This window comes from Trichomycterus rosablanca, chromosome 3 (genome assembly GCF_030014385.1).
Source record: "Trichomycterus rosablanca isolate fTriRos1 chromosome 3, fTriRos1.hap1, whole genome shotgun sequence".
Taxonomy (NCBI): Eukaryota; Metazoa; Chordata; class Actinopteri; order Siluriformes; family Trichomycteridae; genus Trichomycterus; species Trichomycterus rosablanca.
This window is the reverse complement of record NC_085990.1, coordinates 37,036,077-37,057,780: the sequence shown is the minus strand read 5'-3', so window position 1 is coordinate 37,057,780 and position 21,704 is coordinate 37,036,077. Positions and strand designations below refer to the sequence as shown.

At 39.7% G+C, this 21,704-nt stretch overlaps 1 protein-coding gene across 5 annotated transcripts in view; it reads left to right on the top strand.

Moving 5' to 3' along the window:
• Positions 1–21,704, top strand: part of ptprma (protein tyrosine phosphatase receptor type Ma) — a 308,366-nt gene that overhangs the window by 122,610 nt on the left and 164,052 nt on the right. For all 5 annotated transcript variants that reach the window (XM_062991238.1, XM_062991237.1, XM_062991236.1 and 2 more), the window contains exons 4-7: positions 2,003–2,081; positions 4,568–4,689; positions 6,556–6,730; positions 20,561–20,854. In XM_062991238.1, the coding sequence (XP_062847308.1) occupies positions 2,003–2,081; positions 4,568–4,689; positions 6,556–6,730; positions 20,561–20,854 (670 nt within the window). The remainder of the gene's footprint in view (positions 1–2,002; positions 2,082–4,567; positions 4,690–6,555; positions 6,731–20,560; positions 20,855–21,704) is intronic.

Genomic DNA, 21,704 nt, shown 5'->3' with positions numbered 1-21,704 from the left:
TATTCAATTCAATTTAAGCAAACAGCAATCACCATATCTGACTAAAACATGCACTGCACTTCACTGGAATGATACCATGCCTACACACTGAAACTTGGTGGTGGCAGCATCATGCTATGGGGGTGCTTCTCTGCTGCAGGGACAGGGAGACTGGTAAGAGTGCAAGCAAAATCAAACAGCTGTTGAGAGATCTGATGGTGGCAGTTTACAGATTCACCATACAATCTGACAGACCTTGAAAGGATCTGCCTTGAAAAATAAGATAAACTGCCCAAATCCAGGTGTGCGAAGCGTATAGAGACATATCCAAGAAGAGTTGCAGCTGTAATTGCTGCCAAAGGGATTTCCACAAAATACTAAATACAGGGTCTGCATACTTTAATGGATACAATATTTCAGTTGTTGATTAAAAAAATAAAAGACTGTAAAACAATGTTTTTACTTTGTTATTATTGGTTATTAAGTGTAGATTAATGGGTAAAAATCCCAATTTCTGTATATTGATTCAAAATTAAATTCACAGCACAGTAACGTGCAAAAAAGATAGGTTGAAATAGTAAATATCCAAGCTTTATTTGGGAAAGAGGCGGAATACATGGCCCTGACCAGGATAAAACGGTGGTGAATGAATTGAAATAAATATTTTTTATTAGTTTTAATTTTCTCTTCTATTTTTATTATTTTCATTTTGTACACCTGTATTATGATTGCTGCCTTGCACATTTATTATTACAACAACTTGAATCTTGAACCTACAACTAAATTTCAACTCTTTTTTTTATTTACATTTTCCCCTTTCCCAACCTTGGAATGGGTTCGTCCTCAGTAATATTTACAATGGCTTTGGGTTGTGAATCAGTCTATGGTGGATAACCTGTAATCTGAGAGCACCGGACAGCCAGCATGTGTGTTTTAACCAGTTGGTTCCTGACTGATAGGGTCATGGAATGCAAAGCTCTTTTTCTCTGACGTTTACTTTCTCTCTGTCTGTTGTGTGTTCTGTGGTCAGAGTGTGAGAATGACTCTGCCCAGTCCTGTCTGTGGAAAATGTGAATGATTAGCCTGCTGATGATGGACTAACATGACTAACCTAAAACATCATAGTAAACGGATCATGGAAATCTAACTCTCTTCCCTCTTAGGCCTGTGGGAAATGTGTTTCCTCACAATAGCTTTATGGCTCTTGGTTTTGATGAATGTTTGGAAAGTAGTGAAGCCCTCACAGTCTGCTCTCCTCCTGAAACTACAAAAAGCAAGAATCAGCAGGACTCTATAAACCATACCAGCTGTTCACTGTGTGCAAGTTTCTGCTTCTCGTTTCCTCAAACTTAAAAGAAACTCACAAGTCTAAAATATGTATACATTTCTCTTAAATATTTAGTTCAGGTACATTCAGTGCTAACAGGTGTATAAAATCAAAATGATATTCTTATATTAATGGCATTTACTGGTCTAGCCTGTGCACAAAGCTTAAAAAGATGATTTAATGACTTCTGTGTGGAGGAACTTTAGTAACCAGCATGGACCTTTACTCACCTAAACACATTTGGCATGAATTACAACACATTTTATTTTAATCAACCTGCTCAAGGTTACGGCGGGTCCAGTTTCACCAGAAAACACTGGGTGCAAGGCAGGAACACCCTGGACAGGGCACCAATCCATCACAGGCCTTCAGCCATCACTCCCCTTAGACATAGCCAATGATGTCTGTATAGACGCTCAGCCAGTCTATAGCACCACTGAGATTCAAACATAATACACTGTTGTGCCACTTGAGCGCTTAACATTGATGCCATTCCTCACAAATCCTCTTTTCACTGAATGGACATCCATTCCCATAGACACACTCCAAAAAAAATGTGGAAAGTCATGTCAGTAAAGTGAGCATTGTTACAAATGCACTGATAAGTAGTACATATATTGTATTTTTATGAGATGATTTCACGCTGCTTTTCGTATGCCATTCATTAATGTTTTTTTTCTCTTTTTCTTTCTCTAGCTTATTTTTGAAGTGGTGACCTCAGGGCAACCAGGCTTGCTGGCTATTAAAGACATCTCACTCCAGGGACATCAGTGTAGTAAGTTTTCACTCCCTAAGCATCTTACTTCTTTTTTTATTCCCCACTTTCTGAATCATATATATTTCATATATATCATATATAATTTAATACTAAAGCTTTTGGGGCGTCTGTTGCCTCACAGCAGAAAGGTCCTGGGTTCTATTCCCAGGTGAAGGGGTCCTTTCTGTGTGGAGTTTGCATGTTCTCCCTGTGTCATTGATTTCCTCCCACAGTCCAAAGACAAGACAAAGTACAAAATTGTCCATGACTGTGTTTGAAATTAAAAGAATAAAAAAAATCTTGTGTAGCTAGTAATTACCTGTTCTGTCATGAATGTAACCAAAGTGTGTTAAACATGACGGTAGGGCACCCAGGTGGCGCAGCGGGATATTCCGCTACCACACCAGCGCCAAGATTCTGAACTCCTCAGTTCGAAACTCGGCATTGCCACCGGCCATCTGGCAGCCATAATTGGCAGTGCCTGCAGCAAATACTAATTGGCCACTGTATCTGCTAGGGTGGGACAACCGGACTATGTATGGGTGGGATCTTTATATGCTGTGTAAGGACCGTGATTGGTGGAAGAGATGCCTGTGCAGAATGCATGGGCGTGAAGAGGAGGTCTATGCACATGTCAGGCGTGGGCAGCAACATTCTTTCCTCAGATGCAATCTGGTATGACTGTGCTAAATCGGGAGGAAAATGGGGAGAAAATGCATAAAAAAAATAGAAAACATGACGTTAAATTCTAATAATACTGCTAATAAGCTGTTGTTTTAAAATATATAGTATCTTTTTTAAAAAATCATCAGTCTTGTATTTGCCAAAGTGGATTTATTTTTATTAGGCCTTTTAAAGAGATTGTAGTTTGTATGTGGAAATTTGTGCCCGTGCAGTCACATTAGCATATAAGAGGTCAGACACTAATGCCTGTTAGCAATGGGTGTGGCTAAAACAACACTACTTTCTTGGTTTTAGCCCATTTTTTATCATTCAAAACAGTTTTGGATTATTGAAACTGCACCCACATCTGACCAGCTGTGAGTGAGAAGGAATCGAACGGTCTGGGCAGAGACTCGTTCTGTAGCCTGCTTTAATTGCCCACCACAGAGTCATGCTGTGTGCCGTGTACTAATCTCAGATGTAAGAATCAAGGTCATGACTGCTTGCTTCATCTGGAGACGAGGGAACTAATTAAAAAAACTCCTTTTCATAATTCGATTAGCCTGGACTTTCATCCTCACCCATGATCCCACCTTCCATTATACACTATATTCCCATCGACCCAGATTCCTGCTTCACATTGTTTGTCTGTTTAGATGGCAAATTATATACGAATAACTAAAAAAACAAGTGAAGAATCAGACATAGTGTTAATATGAGTAGAAAATGCTCTGAAAATCTACATTTGCTTGCTGTCAATGGTTTGTCCTTTGTAATTTTCTGTCTTAAATAGTGTATCCTTGAACTTGAATCCTTGAGTTAAAGCTTACAGGTTTTACAAGCTGGTGGAAATATACAGCATTGCTGACAGCTTTGCCCCATCACCTCCCACTATTATACGCTGATTGAAAACTATGATACTGCTGACCTAGCAGACAAAAAGAGTTCATTCTGTGGTTGAATCCCTGCAGATTTCCCAGCATGGGTTGTTAAAATGAAATACAGGTAGTGTTTTATTTTAACATTTAACTTGAGGGGGGGGAAACAGATTTCTTATTGAAGATGACCATAATTTAAGCAACAGCAGATAGGATAACAAGCAATGCTTTTGGTCACTGTCTGCAAATGGTATGTTCTTCCTATTGCCTTAATGTGTTTTTTCAAATATACTGGTTTTATTTTACCATACAAAACATGGGAAAGGGAAATTGCCTCTCCAAATTGCCCTGAGCAGTGGGTATGTGGTAGACTTTGATTGACTGACAACCTGTCTATGGCAAATTATGCCCTTGCACAGTGTTTTTAGGTAGTTCTGGACTTACCCCAATTAACATATACACCATTACGAAGGTTAATATCTAGTCTTTAAATTGTATTTAATGAAAACAGTGTAATATAGGCAAGACAAACTCTAAATCTCAGTTCAAATCAACTGGCAGCTGTTGGAAGCGATCGGTTAAACAGGTTATCGCTAAGATCCCTACTTAATGCACATTACAGTTACAACATATTTGAATTCTGGTTACTCAAGAAATAAAAAGACTGCTTCTTTTTAAAGTCACACAGCTTCTGTTGAGGTGCAACATCAAGCACCAGGTTTGTAGCAAATGTTAATCCTAACAATCACCAAAACAGAGGGGTGAATAAATTGTTGATACTTGTTTTTGCACAAGCCCATAAGCAACCTGTGGTTACCATTGAACCTCACTAGGATAAAGGGGTTACTGAAAAATTGGAGAAAAGGAAATGACTTGTGAAACATAATATAAAAATACATCTACAAGTATAAATGTGTAAACATGTAAACTCCTGCTTAGAGCTTGTCTGTGTTTCTTTTGCAGTGAGCACTCCACACTTCATGCATATCAAAGGTGTCGAGGTTAATGCCAAACAAACTGCTACTTTCCACTGTACCATTAACGGCCAGCCCAGGGATCACGTCAACTACAAACTCTGGTTACAGGTAACACATCATTTCTGCTGCATGACAACAGTTTAATTATGGCTTTACATTTTACTAGCTAGTATTTTATTGTCTGTAGTGTCTGGGTGCTCAAATTGCACAGTGGTTAAACACACTAGCCCACTATTTTAGTGGTGATAGCAGCCGGTTGGGCATCTACACAGACACAAATACCTTTTTCTGGGAAGGGACAGAATGGCCAAAGCAGCCCAGCATTTGCATTTGTCAGTGCCGTTCCCAAGCCCAGATTAAATGAGGAGGGTTGAATAAAATGTTGTCCATTTTCTACAGTTCTGTAGGTCATTTTATAATAGCAGGAATAAAACACAGTCATTTAGAGTAATGCATCCCATGAGAGTAATGAAAAAATCTTCCTGAGGAACAAATGTTCCCATCTGCCCACAGCATGTGGACGTTCATGTGCAAGGGCACATGCTGGTGTGTGTCTGTATGCATGAATGGATGCATGCATTTTGTGCGTGCCTCCGTGCGTGCGTGCGTGCGTGTGTGTGTGATTTCTTGAAAACTGTAGGGAATCCCTGGCGAGCTTGTTTTACTCAAAGAAAAAAAAAAAAAACAGTTTAGACTAGTGTTTAGAAACAATGGGTTGATGTAGACTTAGTCTCTGGAGTCTGTTGGCTTGGGCCGCAAACCTTTTGAGAGATCTAAATATTGAAACTATGTGTTTCAGCTACAACAGTTGCTAACTTGTGTTATAAATCAATTATATAAAGGCAATGTTATGCTTCCAAGTTTGCAGCAACAGTTTAGGGAAGGTCATTTCCTTTTCTAGCCTGACTGTGCCCCTGTGAACAAAGCAACAGCTATAAAGATGTGAAAAAAGCTAGGTTTAACGAAATTCTAGTGGCCTGCACAGAGCCTTGACCCTCAGCTCCACTAAAGAGCTTTGCTATAACCTGGAACATCAATTGAGGCTTTCTTGACCAACATCAGTGTCCAGTCATACAAATGCCTATGATTAAATACATTTACATTTTCTGCATTTAGCAGACTCTTTTATCTAAAGTGACTTACAGTACTGTAACAGTATATTGTCTAAGCAATTGAGGGTTAAGGGTCTTGCTCAAGGGCCCAACAGTAACAACCTGGCAGTGATGAGGCTTGAACCAGCGACCTTTTAATTACTAGTCCAGTATCTTAACCACTAGGCTACAACTGCCCTTTGTGGAAGCACAAATTCCCACTGACATACTTTAAAGTGGCTGTTATAGCTGAAAAAATCACATAGAGGTCACTCTATATTAATACAATTTGTTTCTGAAATGAGATGTCCAACAAGCTCATGGTCAGGTGTGCAAATACTTTTGGTAATATTGTGGATGTTCCCAGAAGAGGAGTATTCGCTTGGCTACTGATAGCTGCCTGGCTGCCTGTTAAACACTTCTCAGGAATGTCCAAACCTCATGACCAGATATCACAAGACAAGGGCTTTTACTGCAATTACTGTCGAAACTATTCATGTTGATGTTCTGGTTAATGTCACAGTGAGCTTGCACTTAGTCTCAGATCAGGGCAGGGGTGTTGCTTTATGGATGAGTTTGTTCACCATGTTATTGTTCCACATTTTGCTGAACACAACACTACACCAATAACACCACTGGACCTATTATTTATTATCATTTATCATTTGCACCTGCACTTTACATAAAACTTTCTACCTCACACATATCTGCATAATTATATACCAATATAGCCTTATATAGTTATTTATTTTATATGTTATTATTATTATTATTATTGTTATGTATGTATTACTATGTAGATAGACCTAATACCATAGCTATAGTTATAATCAATCTATCTATCCTTAATAAGAATGTTTAAAGTTTTTCTCGTTCTTCTCAGGGTATTGGGGGTAGAGAAGCACCAATGAAGGACACTAAGCCGGTGAACCTTAGGCGCTACATGGCCACATTCGATGTGGTAAACACCACTAAGGGGGATTCAGGCCGCTACCGCTGCATTGTCCAGTCAGACAAAGGAGTGGGCGTGTCGAGCTACGCTGAGCTCATTGTAAAACGTAAGTGTTCACTGACACACTACAGTCTTTATTTTATTATCTCAGAGATTGCTACAAAGGTATTTGACAGATTTACCAGCTGAAAGCTAGTGTAATTGACTACGGTCCATTACACTGGATCCAGGTATGAATCTCAGCAGTCTATAGGCCGGCTGTGTGTCTACACTGACATGATTGGCTATGTCTGACTCAAGAGACGGCTGAAACCATGCAGTGGATTGGCGCCCTGACCAGGATATTCCTGCCTGGCGGCCAGTGTTTCCAGGTGAAAGCAGACCCAACCCCCAAGATGTTGCAAATGACTAGAAAATTAAGGCTAAAATGAGCCAGTCAATTGATATCAAAGGAAATGTTTCCATTTGGCTGTTTTTAATAATAAAAAAGGCTTTCAAATATTATATATTCTTACCTTAAAATTAACAATGAGATCCACAGATAGATACAGTGGGGCCAAAAAGTATTTAGTCAGCCACTGACTGTGCAGGTTCTCCTACTTAGAAAGATGAGAGAGGTCTGTAATTTTCATCATAGCTACACTTCAACTATGAGAGACAAAATGAGAAAAAAAAATCCAGGAAATCACATTGTAGGATTTTTAAAGAATTTATTTGTAAATTATGGTGGAAAATAAGTATTTGGTCAATAACAAAAGTTCAACTGAATACTTGGTAACATAACCTTTGTTGGCAATGACAGAGTTCAAATGTTTCCTGTAAGTCTTCACCAGGTTTGCACACACTGTAAGCTGGTATTTTGGCCCATTCCTCCATGCAGATCTCCTCTAGAGCAGTGATGTTTTGGGGCTGTCGCTGGGCAACACGGACTCCACAAATTTTCTATGGGGTTGAGGTCTGGAGACTGGCTAGGCCACTCCAGGACCTTGAAATGCTTTTTACGGAGCCACTCCTTCGTTGCCCGAGCGGTGTGTTTGGGATCATTGTCATGCTGGAAGACCCAGCCACGTTCCATCTTCAATGCTCTCACTGATGGAAGGAGGTTTTGGCTTAAAATCTCACGATACATGGCCCCGTTCATTCTTCCCTTAACACGGATCAGTCATCCTGTCCCCTTTGCAGAAAAACAGCCCCAAAGCATGATGTTTCCACCCCCATGCTTCACAGTAGGTATGGTGTTCTTCAGCATTCTTCTTCTTCCTCCAAACATGACGAGTTGAGTTTTTACCAAAAGTTCCATTTTGGTTTCATCTGACCACATGATATTCTCCCAATCCTCTTCTGGATCATCCATATGCTCTCTGGCAAACTTCAGATGGTCCTGGACATGTACTGGCTTAAGCAGGGGGACACGCCTGGCACTGCAGGATTTGAGTCCCTCTCGGCATAGTGTGTTACTGATGGTCCCTTTGTTACTTTGGTCCCAGCTCTCTGCAGGTCATTCATCAGGTCCCTCCGTGTAGTTCTGGGATTTTTGCTCACTGTTCTCATGATCATTTTGACCCCACGGGAGATTATCAATGGTCTTGTATGTCTTCCATTTTCTTACAATTGCTCCCACAGTTCATTTATTCACACCAACCTGCTTGCCTATTTTAGATTCACTGGTGATGGTCTTGGCCATGGTTGAGTTTGGAGTCTGACTGTTTGAGGCTGTGGACAGGTGTCTTTTATACAGATAACGAGGTCAAACAGGTGCCATTAATACAGGTAACGAGTGGAGGACAGAAGAGCTTCTTAAAGAATAAGTTACAGGTCTGTGAGAGCCAGAAATCTTGCTTGTTTGTTATTGACCAAATACTTATTTTCCACCATAATTTACAAATAAATTCTTTAAAAATCCTACAATGTGATTTCCTGGATTTTTTTTCTCATTTTGTCTCTCATAGTTGAAGTGTACCTATGATGATAATTACAGACCTCTCTCATCTTTCTAAGTAGGAGAACTTGCACAGTCAGTGGCTGACTACATACTTTTTGACCCCACTGTAGTTGACACTAACATAAAAAATAAATTAAACATGGGTGTTTCCCTTTAATATAAATCTACATTTTTCACCAAGTGCTCAGCTCATTTGTGAAATTTTCCAGTGTATTGCAGTAAGTGGTGTTCAGTTCGTAAATCAGCTGCACTCTCTGGATTATGTCAGACCAACTCTACACCCCCACACTTACTCAATTTCATTCTTATTCTGAACTCTCTAAACTGCCTTCAATGTAACACTTCTTTCTAACAAAACTATTGATTTACAGGTCAAGCTGTTAAAATTGCCAGTACAATAGAGAAGTAAACTTAGTACAACAATAATCACTGGTGCTGTTGAGGAAATTCAGGGTATTTTCACGAGGGGTGCTTGGGAGGTTCAGCCGTAAATTACGCTAGCCTGCTACCGCTGAGATCTGGGGTTTGAATCTCAGCAGTGCTACTGGACGGTCACGCGTCGACACAGACATGATAGGCTATGTCAGAGGGGGTGGAGTGGGGGTGCCCCAAGCTGAGATAACATAAAGACTGTTGCATCAGGAAGAACATCTGGCAAATGTCAAATCAGGTAAGCAGAGCAGAATCATCCACTGTGGCGACCCCGAATACGTGAGCGGCTGAAGGAAACAAAAAAGAAAAAAAATGTGTTGTTAAAACTGCTTTAAAAATTTGAGTTATTAACTACTAGTTACTTTTTTTTTTTTAAAGATGGCATCATCACAAGTTATTCACTAACACAATTACTTTTGAAACGTAAATTAGAACTTGATTTTTAAATCAAGTTAAAACTTTACATTAGACTTAAACATAAAACAATTATAAGAGATATGTTAATAATACATTATTTAGCTCACTACCACAGTCTGAAAATAAGAGAATGGTGCTAAAGGGTTTCTTAAGTCTGACACATAAACAAAGGAGCTGCATTGAAGTACTTTTCCATCTGAGTGAGAAAATCATTAAGTTGTAAATCATAAAACATCCAACTTCTCCCACTTGAGTACTGTAATTTGTTTAACAGTGAAATGTGTGTGGCCCAAGCAAAGACAAACTTCTTACTTCTCAGTTTTCAGTAGCAGTTTTATAGTCTGGCTGCCAGATTTTGACTGTTATTATTTCCATCAGCAAACTGTAAAGTAGTGGTTTTAACTGTATGTGCATGAAAGTAAAAGACTTGCACACTGCAAAAACAGAGGAAGAAAAAGTTGTGTAAGTTTTTTTATAGAGAGTGCATATGCAAACTTCTCTGTGTGTCTGCATTTTTTGTGCATTATTATTATTATTATTATTTTTATTATTGTATTGTCAAGTTGCTTTAAGATGTTTCTGCCATAAATGCTTATGATAAAATGCATAATTTATTTATTTTATTAATTTATTTTTTATATTTATTTTATAAATTATAATACATTTATCATTAATGTTATTAATTGTTCAGGCTCACAGAGTTTTTATTAATTAAAAGTAAGTACATTTATTAGAGGAATAAAGGTTACAGGTGAACAACCTGGTACATGCGATGTGATCTATAGTGACATACCAAAGAGGCTGTAAAATTATTTTTATTGGTCATTAAAAGCATTGTTACTCTGGTTACTTACTCATTATTAAAGTGAGTTACAGATGGTTACAGATGGTTACAGATGACTAGACTACAGACAGCGCTTTCATTTTTCAATTATTCAAATCTGCAAACATATCTGCTATAGCTGAATTATGTAGCACATGGTAGATAATTCAACTTTGTGATATTTAATCTTGTTTGCACTTAAGTTCGCTTTTATTGCCAGTCCCAAGTCCGGATAAAAATAGGAGGGCTACATCAGGAAGGGCATCTGGCGTAGACCTGTGCCAAGTCTGGTATGCAGACCAGATCTGCTGTGGTGACCCCTAAATACAGCAGCAGCTGAAAGAAAAAAAAATACAGATGAATGAATAAATGAAAAAATAAAATATAATGAATGAATGAATGGACTTCATGCCTGGAAGGATTACCATTACAACATATTTTTGGCTCAAATAAAATGGCTGTTAAAATTATCTCAGGCAAACAGATAAATAAATAAATTATAGGCTTTTCTATCTCTGCCAGCCAGTACAGATTTGCACATTTGTACAATTGTTTTGCACAATTGTTGCTTTCCACTTCAACAAGGGTTAGGGCTAGTTGTAAGCATAGTGGTATTACAATAATGCACAGCTGTGTAACACTTTAGAATACTGAATACATATTAGTGATTGTTTCTAAACTAACAGATCAGCAAATAAGTGGTGAATACAGCAGATCCTGGCAACTAACCATTACTAAGCATAAGCATAGTATTAATGGTTTATATAGAATTGATTTTTTTGTACCTAATAATGCTAATAATGTATTACCAGTTGTTTTTTTTTAATTACCAACAGCTGTATTTTAAAAGGGATCAGCTTACTTATAATGAATTAAACAGCTGTAACACACTAACTGCTAGACAGCCTTATCACTGCTAAATCATCGACCACCACATTGATTCTTGAAAGCTGAGACAGAGATTGTTCCCTTCCTGCATGTTACAGTCTAGTATAGCCTAACATTGCAGTGGTCTAATGCACTAGCTTACTACTGCTTCAATTTGAGCCACCTGGGCGCCTATACAGACATGATTGGCTGTGTCTTCTGGGAGGAATGGTCGAAGGATTCCTTTTTACTGCTGCAATTGTGGCCTCTGTTGGATGATCATATGCACCTGCACAGAGACTTTGAATAATGGAGAACAGAGTTTGTATGCGATATTGTTTCTTTGTGAACCTGGCTCTGGCATGGGAAAAGAAGCGGTTGGGAAGAGCACACATGTAAAAGGAAGCATGTTTCAGGTATAGCTAAGACCCTATCTAATTCACGGATGTAAAAATCGAGTCATGGACCGTGAAATGAGTCGTTTCCCGTAAAAGGAGCTGTTTCCTGTGAAATATGAAATTCAAAATGTAAGATTTGTGTTTAGCGATTAAACATTTGGAAACTCCCAACCGATGCAGAGGGGGTGTCAAAACATGGACAAGTATTTTCGTCTTTGAGAGATAGCTATTAAGGTAGGCTGTGCTGTGTATTGTAGCTTCCATTGATTCTGTCATTCAATTTATGAATGACTGTGAAATTTTCCCTTAAATTTAATAGGGCCTTAGGTATAGCCCTCCATGGTAAGATAGGGTTCGGCAGCAGTTGAGGAAAACCACAACTGTAAAATTAGATATGGCTAGATTGGGAGAAAAGAAGACAAAAATGCACAAACAGAATAAAAAAAGCCATATGGCAGGGTGATATATTTGCCTCTTATTGCTTCGAATCACTGATTAATTATCAATTTGTGTTTTATATTTTACAGTAAAATCAATTGCTCTCTCTCTCGCTCTCTCTCGCTCTCTCTCTGTAGGTGTGTGTGTGTGTGCGCGCAGTCATTGGTATATTTGATATATATGAGAGCTGTCAATGTAAATGAACTGAAACGTGCTGGAGTGTTCAGCTCTAAATCTTGCGCTGATTTTTCACAGGCAGCAGAGCGTGCTTTTCCTGCACCTCCTCGCATTATTCATCATTATTTAGGCACCAGTACAGAAGGTGGCACTTCTATGAGCTAGTAATTGGAGTGCATTACCACGGAAACAACTTCTTCCCATTATCTGCCCCGAATACGTTTTCTGCAGCCTAGGCTGTGCCACATCTCTCAATTAAACAATAGCCCATATCCGAGCATCGCACCTGATGCGCTCGTTGAACACAACCTGTTTGGTTTGTGAGGCTGATGCCTCTCATTAAGAACAGCGGTTAAACACGTTGGGCAGGACCGATACCTGCTGTGCTCGGTGCAGCGCCACGAAGAGTTGGCCAAGGGCAGCACAACAGGACAGCCTGCAGGTTAACGAAGCTGACCAAGCCTTCTGAGACAGAATGATGGGAGTCATAAATCATTCACACACTTCACATAGACTTTGTTTCAGCCTTTACCAGACACCAGCACACACACACTGGTATAGGAACACACACCTGGAGTTGGCACAGGTGTTTTTGCTTCTTTATGTGCAGTGCTGGAAAAGTGAGAGAATGAAATGGACAAGGAAGGGAAAGAAGGGAACGAAGTAAGTAAAGGCAGGGAGGGAATGAAGTAAGGAAGGATGGGAAAGGAAGGAAGGGAAAGAAAAGGGAGCAAGGGAAGGAGGGAAGGAAAGAAGAAATGAAGGGAAGCAAAGGGAAAGTAAGGAAAGAAAGGGAAAGGAATGAAGGAAAGAGAAAGAAAAGGAAGGAAAAGGAAAGAAAGAGAAAAGGAAATAAAGAAATTGAAGGAAGGAAAGGGAGGGAGGGAGGGAAGGAAAGAAGAAAGAAAGGGAAGCAAAGGGAAAGGAATGAAGGAAAGAGAAAAGCAAAGAAAGAAATTGAAGGAAGGAAGGAAAGGGAGGGAGGGAGGGAAGGAAAGAAGAAAGGAAGGGAAGCAAAGGGAAAGAAAGGGAAGGAAGGAGAGGGAGGGAGGGAAGGAAGGGGAGGGAGGGAAGGAGGGAAGGAAGGAAGGAAAGGGAGGGAGGGAGGGAAGGAAGGAAAGGGAGGGAGGGAGGGAAGGAAGGAAAGGGAGGCAGGGAGGGAAGGAAGGAAGGAAGGAAGGAAGGAAGGAAGGAAGGAAAAAAGGAAGGAAGGAAAAAAGGAAGGAAGGAAGGAAGGAAGGGAGGGAAGCAAAGGGAAAGAAAGGGAAGGAAGGAGAGGGAGGGAGGGAAGGAAGGAGAGGGAGGGAGGGAAGGAAGGAGAGGGAGGGAGGGAAGGAAGGGGAGGGAGGGAAGGAAGGGGGGGGAGGGAAGGAAGGGGAGGGAGGGAGGGAGGGAGGGAGGGAAGGAAGGAAAGGGAGGGAGGGAGGGAGGGAAGGAAGGAAAGGGAGGCAGGGAGGCAGGGAAGGAAGGAAGGAAGGAAGGAAGGAAGGAAGGAAGGGAAGGAAGGAAAGGAAGGAAAGGCAGGGAGGCAGGGAAGGAAGGAAGGAAGGGAAGCAAAGGGAAAGAAAGGGAAGGAAGGAAAGGGAGGGAGGGAGGGAAGGAAGGAAGGGAAGCAAAGGGAAAGAAAGGGAAGGAAGGAAAGGAAGGGAGGGAGGGAAGGAAGGAAAGGAAGGGAGAGAGGGAAGGAAGGGAAGGGGAGGAGAGGAAGGAAGGAAGGGAAGGGGAGGAGAGGAGGGAAGGAAGGGAAAGGAGGGAGGGAAGGAAAGAAGAAAGGAAGGAAAAGAAAGAAAGGAAGGAAAAGTTTTCCTATTTACCTTGTTCTTGTTCATGTTTTTTTAACCAAGTTTACCCAAATTGGGAGAGTGCTAACTTTAGCTTTAAAAAAGTACTTTTTGAATTAATGTTCATATGTTGTGATAAAGGGAAAGAGAACAACTTTACCACTCACACACATCATCTCAGAGATGATGACTAGTATCATTTTGATCAATAGAGGTCAGAGAAATGCCTTCCTTTCCACCCAAAAGCAAGGCCAGTTTTGTTCTCTTGGACTCTTGGCCAATAATGTCTATAACATTACCAGGCATTAAGCTCACTTTTTTCTTGTGGCACTTGGGACTTCCAGAATAAATAGACTCCCAACTTTTGATTTTAATTTTTTTCTTTTTTTTTCTTCTTACTTTATTATTTTTTACATAACAATCAGAGGACATATTTTTGTTTTTAATTTTATTTGACTAATCTTAAGCTTATAACATTTTGTAATTTATTAAAACATTATTATTTTTTACTCATTGAGCTCCATCTTTACCACAGGTGCTTAGGTGATGCAGTGGTAAAATATGCTAGTCCACTACTGCTGAGATCAATGGCTTCAATCTCAGCCAGACAGGCGTCTACATAGATAATCGGCTAGGTCACTTCATAAAAATAGGATTTATCCTGATAGATGTTTGAAGCATTCAGTGCTTTGCACTTTAAACTTAATTTGCCATGCAACTGTATTAAGTTCTCAGCATTGAATCAACAAGTTTGTGGAACCAGATCAAACCAAACGCAAATAACAGAGTAGCCAGTTAGAGTGACCACATTCTCAAAATAACATACAGGTTACTTGATCCAGTAAACTGGCAGCTTCACACAGGAAAATGGGATTACATTAGAAATTATATGGTCATGTATTTCTAAACATAGCAAATTACGAAATCAGATTTAGTAAGCTGGTATGTCTGCCAGGTGCAGTGGCATGGAGACACACAGCTGTGAGCTTACAAACTTACTGTGGTCAGCAGCAACTGTTTGTGTACATGGCAGTCATGACTAGCCAGCCACTGCAGGATATCTTGGGTGTACTGGCTGTGTCATGACATTTTAACGGTAAAGAATAACCCTTTCAGCCACACACTTTTGTGTAGAACCTAACACATTGTGTTCATCCTGTTTAATACTACACTTTACTGTGATAATCCCACTAGAGCTTTAATTCTTCTGAAGAACATAATGCTTTTGTTGTATGTCTTCAACAGTGATATAAAAGAATAAATTAAATCTAATATTGTGTTTAAGGTAACTGTAGTGCAATATCTAAATCAACATCTAACTATGAAATGACAAGTAAAATCTAACTGTGGTAAAATCTAATTGGGGGGGGGGGGGGGGGGGGGGGGGGGGGGGGGCAAAATGTATACACACTACACACTTCAACAAAAGACCTGTATAAATGTTAGTTAATATTACATTCATACAGACAGGGATACTTATAAATCACCCTTGAACATCGTTGTTGGTGTAATTCGATTTTGAAATGTTATGATATTTAATATGAAGTGTAACTGTAGATTTGTGTAACTGTATGAAGTGTGAACACTTTTATTATAGTTATTGTATATTATCAGCTGAAATCTAACTGTAGTATATCTAAAGTAAAAATAATGTAACTATCGTATGATATATAAAGTGCAATCTACATTTAAATGTAAATTGTACATTTACACTGAAAACATTTAGTAGCCACTTTTTATTCAAAGAAACTTTTAATTATGACCGAATACAATTTAGTCAATTGAGAGTTAGGGGCCTTGCTCAGGGACTCAGCACTGGCAACTTGGCAGTGCTGGAACATTAACCAGAGACCTTCTAAACAATATCCTGTACCATAACCGCAGTGCTGACACTGCCCAAATCCTGTAACGTGAAACCTAACTGTAGTATAATATCTGTAGTAAAAGCTACAAACCTCATTTCTGGAAAAGCTGTGCCATTTTCAAAAATTTAATAACAAGAATCATTTTTGAGGTGGGTTGGGGTGATGGATAATTACCTTATCTCAGTAATATGAAGAGTAATATATATGTAATAAAAAACTATAAATTGTTAAGTAGTTGAAATCTTCTGTTAGGCAAGATTGGGCAAAATTCCACGTGCAAAACTGCAACAATTAGTATCAACAGTTCCCAAAATAATAAAAGGTGTAATTAATAGGAAAGGTGGTGTAACTTAGCAGTAATCGTGCCTCTTTCCCAGCTGTTTTTGAGGCCTTTCCTAATTATTATTATTATTATTATTATTGTTTTGTTTTTTTTCTCTAGCATTTCCATTCCACTCTGCTTTTTTCTGGGTCATTGCCCGTTGCCTTTAAACAAATGGTTGCTGACAGTGACTTTATTCCATCCTAGAAATGATCAATATTCATGTACATTTACATGAGTTCAGTTCTGATCTGATGACTTGTGGTTAGATGCAGCATTGAAGCATGGAAAAAAAAAAGTTTACCAGCCGTTTTTCTTACAACTCCCTTGACCTCAGTGACACAGGGACAGAATAGAACCATTGATGCACTGCTGTCTGTATAATCCACCATACAGTCTCTGCTTTGAATTGTGTTTCCTGGCCAGATTGAAATGTCATTTTGACATGAAATGTGTGGGTTTTTTTGGAGACTGTACCTCTCCCTCCTCACTGTGGACATCTACACCTGTTCTGTCTCGGCTAGGCTGAAATTGAGATGGCAAACAGGGCCACAGGGAGCTGGCTTACATGTGCCAGAACAAGAAGGAAAGACGGTGAAATTGCTAAATGCAATATTGTAGAGCAATGGAGACGGGCATAGAGGCTTGTGTTTTGACAGGGAGGCCACGTCATATGTTTGGGTGCAGATAAAGATACAGTCATAGAGGACAAAAAAGTCTGGAGGCTATAAAGCCTTGTTTGGCCTTACACCTTGTTTGCACTTCGCTTCTTGTTTGCTCTTCACACCTGCTGAGCCTCTTGTATGTGCAAGATCAGTTTTCTTTCAGGGGCTAATAAAGCTATTGAATATCAGTCCATGGGGAGAGAGACAGTTATGTGAACCAGCCAACCATCCCAGACAACTTTGCAAACAGATTTTCTTTACATGAAAGACAAACACATTGACCTATTTCAGTTCTACTCTTGTGATTCTACATAAATTACAATTTGCTGCTTCCTAATTAGCTGACTGAAGAGATTCATTTTCGCTTCTAACATGTTAGTTTAGACTAACCCCCCACCGTACTGCAGTGAACATGTACTGTTAGAGCAGTTCAGCACATAAACGTGCAGGAACACAGCAAACGAGAAGGTTGATATTAAAGTTGCTTTGCTCTGTGAACACAAGTGTACATTTACACAAAGTAGATTTTCTTTTTGCTTGTTCTAAACTGTGAATTATTTACTTTATCAACTAGTCCAAAATATATTATTCTAGTTTTTGTAAGACCTGTGTAGCACAAATAAACATTAATCTTCTACTCTTAATCTTCTTGCTCTATAATGTACAAGTCTGTATTAATCTAAATATGTGTGTAAATTAACTTTTAAAAAAGTTTGCACAGTATGCAAAGATATTTCAGTACCCAAGATATTTCATATTTTCTCTGGTCAAGTTTATGCCATTTGTTAATATACTGTACATCCATTCCTGTGTTATAGGCCTGCAACACATAAAAAAAAAAGTTGGGACAGTAAAGCATTTACCACTTTGTAATGTTGCCATTCCTTTTCACCACACTTGAAAGAGGTTTCGGCACCGAGGATACCAAACGATTTAGTGTTTTAGATTTTATCTTGTCCAATTCTTCTTACAAACACGTCCTACGATGTGCAACAGTGCAGGGTTGTTGTCGTCACATTTTAGTTTAAAAATTCTCCACACATTCTCTATTTAGGAGAGGTCAGGACTGCAGGCAGGCCAGTCCAGTACCCTTACCCTCTTCTTACACAGCCATGCCTTTGTAATGTGTGCAGCAGTTGGTTTTGCATTGTCTTGTTGAAAAATGCACGGACGTCCCTGAAAAAGATGACGTCCTGAAGGCAGCATATGTTGCTCTAAGATCTCAATGTACTTTTCTGCATTAATGCTGCCATCACAGAAGTGTAGATTACCTTTGCCAGGGACACTGACACAGTCCCATACAATGACAGACCTTGGCTTTTGGACTTGTTGTTGATAACAGTCTGTGTAGTCCTTTACAACTCTGGTCTGGAGCACATGGCATCGATTTTTTTTTTTTCTGACCACAATACACATTTCCACAGTGTGATGGTCCATCATAGATGCCTCCAAGCCCAGAGAACTTGACGTTGCTTCTGGATGTGGTTAACATAAGGCTTTCTTTCGGCACAGTAAAGTTTTAGGTGGCATTTGGGAATATAACTCTGTATAGTAGTGCCTGACTAGACCAAACATGAAATATCTCAGGTTCATTCTGTCTGCAATGGAATAAAAGTCAAAGTAAATGTAAGAAACACTGTGTTTTTTTCTATCATCTTCAGAATGCTCCATTCTCATGGCGAATTGAACCAGCCCGTGCTGTAGTTGTGCTTTTGAAACATGTGCATGATGTCAACAGTTGAAGATGTTTTTTTCATGCATCTTACAAGGACTTAGCCATAGACCCCTACAACTGGCTAGTTTTACTCCAACCTATCTGGCAGAAAGGAATGGAGAAGGACAGTGTTGTTTTTTACCATCACCCAGTAGCACATGACTCTGGTCACACCTGGACACGTCTGTCAGGAAGACGGATGCCCCATTACCTCAGCTGTAATTGCCGCTCTCTGTGGTTCAAATCAATATCATATTCCATGTTTTCTTCCATACCACAGACATTCCGGGTTACCTCAACTTGCACCAGCTCTCAGGCTCTAGTTAAAGAGGGAACAATTTTATCTCTTCATTAGTTCATGGCATGTAGTTCAGTTCAGATCTACGCCGGTAATTTCCTAAATGCTGCCCTTTGTATTAAAGATGAAGAGACTCAAGGGCAAAATGAAACCAGATTTAAAATTGCAGCTCCATTCAACAAATCAGGTTTCCATTAGAAAAGCAACGTCACTCAGAGATATTAAATCAGACATTATAAAATTACACATGTTCCCCCAGATACATAATCAAATTGACTTTAGATTCTTATTTACTTTAATAGAGTTCTCTTCTGTGCTCTAATGGATAGTAGACAAACCTTCAGTAAGATAAGTCTGTGTGTGTGTGTGTGTGTGTGTGTGTGTGTGTGTGTGTGTGTGTGTGTGTGTGTGTGTGTGTGTGTGTGTGTGCGTGTGTGTGTGTTATAATAAAACCCCACTAAAATAGGTCAACGGTTAAATGGAACAGGACCAGAGGGGTGATGAGTAATACATTTCAGCTCCAAATCTAAACCGATGAAGGTCAGAAAATTAATTGGTTTAAGTCGCTACGTCTGTGTAAACTGTCTTCTATCAGCAGCTCACACTCTAAATGAAGAACACAGGCTTCGTAAGAAGATCACACATAATCACTTAATTGCCCTCTCTTAGACTGAACCCTGAGGCGCGGTTCTAGCATGGTAGTCTGCGTACCTGCTAGAACAGATAGTGATTAAAAATTGCAATGAGGTCCTGCAGGAGCAGCTTCCAGGTAGATCACAGAATAATGAGATGTGTGACACTGAAACAAGCATGCTAACTATATTCAGACAATGAAACCACATTATGAGTTCCAAATTAGGAAAGTTCCATATAAAAGTCAGCTTTGCCCTTGTAAAAAATGCTGTGACTACACATGAGTCATGTGACCTGGGTTTAATCCTTAGTTCTAGTCATTGTTTGTGAGGAAATTTGCTTGTTCTTTTCATTGTTCTGGTGGCCAGATGGAAGCCACTGTTGAGTAAAAGGCATATGCTTTAACAAACCTGCTTGGAAGACAGACTGGACTCAGATATTCAGCCTGGCATAGCAGACAAACAACCAGGCAACAAGCTGAGAACAACAAAACAAGAACACAGCACTGTGCTGAGTTTGAAGGTCGCTTATGTAGAGCTACCCAGCAGCTAAGGCAAATCACACTTAAGGCACAGAATGCTTTTAAGTGTGGTTTAAAGAGAGCTGCACTTTCAGTTAATCTGCACCTCCATGCCCCCTGCCAACCAATATTGACCTGGCAGGTGGGCATGTTACAACTTTTGTGAGCAAAACTCACAAGTTTTAGTTTTTAAAACTAAAAGGGGGCAACAAGTCAGTGGGTTCAAATACTTTTTAAATCCACTGTATGTCTTTAAATAAATGTTTTTGGGGGAAAAGTAATTATTACTGTTGCCACAAAGTCAGAAGCATATCTATTATTTAATATGTTTAATTGTATTCAAATTTAGTACTGGGTGTGCATAAACACCTGAACTTGAGTTTAGACAATTCAAAGGGGTGTCTACATACATTTGAACAAACTGTGCATCTCAAATATGTCAATTTTTCTCGAAGAGTTGACATACATTCACTCAGTGATACAGTATGTCTCAGTCTCAGTGATGCTAAGCTTGAAACCCCTTGCAAGTCAATGCCACATTCATAACAATGTAATTTACCTAATATTTACCACTGTCCGCATTTACTATTAAAACCTATCATTAAAAAGGTGGTAATAAAAAACACCTTTTTTTTTTATTCCAGAACCTCCAATCCCTATTGCACCACCACAACTGACTGCTGTTGGTGCCACCTACCTGTGGATCCAGCTCAATGCTAACTCAATCAATGGCGATGGCCCCATCATTGAGAAGGAGGTGGAGTACCGCACCATGTCTGGAAGCCTGATCGACAACCAGCCAGTGGACAAAGCGAACCATAAGATTGGCCACCTCGACCCAGACACCGAGTATGAGATCAGCGTTCTTCTCACCAGGCCTAATGAGGGAGGCACTGGAGCTCCTGGTCCACCGCTGCGTGCCAGGACCAAATGTGCTGGTGAGTACCTGAAGCTCAGTTACTGTACTGTCTTACTGTCTTATATTTATGACTATAACTGGAGTACTACATCAGAGGTAATTAAAGGGGGTAATGAGAAAGACTTACCTGCTGTGAATTTACATCAACAGCAAATTGGAAAGCATCAGACTCACCAGGATGTTGATCCTGGTTCCCAAACACACTCACTGTTTATAATATTACACATGTATAACACAGTAAGGCTATGTTTACATTATACACAGCAAAACCACTTCTGCGCTGACTGTGCCGTTGTTTCCTATGGAGTGTGATGGTGCTGCTTACCTTGCCACTGTGTTGCCATGAGTGATGCGCACCACACAGATTTGATGCATTGGTGATTTGCTTTAACCCGTTTGCCATTGACCTTTTCAAAACACCGCCAATGAGACAGATTTTTCATGTGGTAGACAGAAACGAAGCAAAGACATGGCAGAAAGATACTCATTCGTACTGTCATATTCCACTTTGGCATTGTGAGGAAAATACTGCATGGCGACTAGTGAGCTGTGTAATGGTGAAACCGGGTTTGCATTATAGATAGCATCATTTCCTCATCCTGGAGTCGCCTGTCGTGGCTCAAAGCTCTTCGATATGATTTAATTCGTCCTTAGATTAACGAAATGATGAGCGCTGCCAGAGGTTCTTTGTATAAACTAAAATACATTTCATATAAAACTGCATGTGAATAAACTGTCAGTACTTTCAGTCAGTATTGTTAGCAGTTAATTTTTTAAGCATGGCGCTCAGTGGCACAGCTAGTAGAAAGCGGTTTGGCTATGGATCATGTAAAAGGCTTAGATGCTGGGGTAAGCGGCAACATGTACCT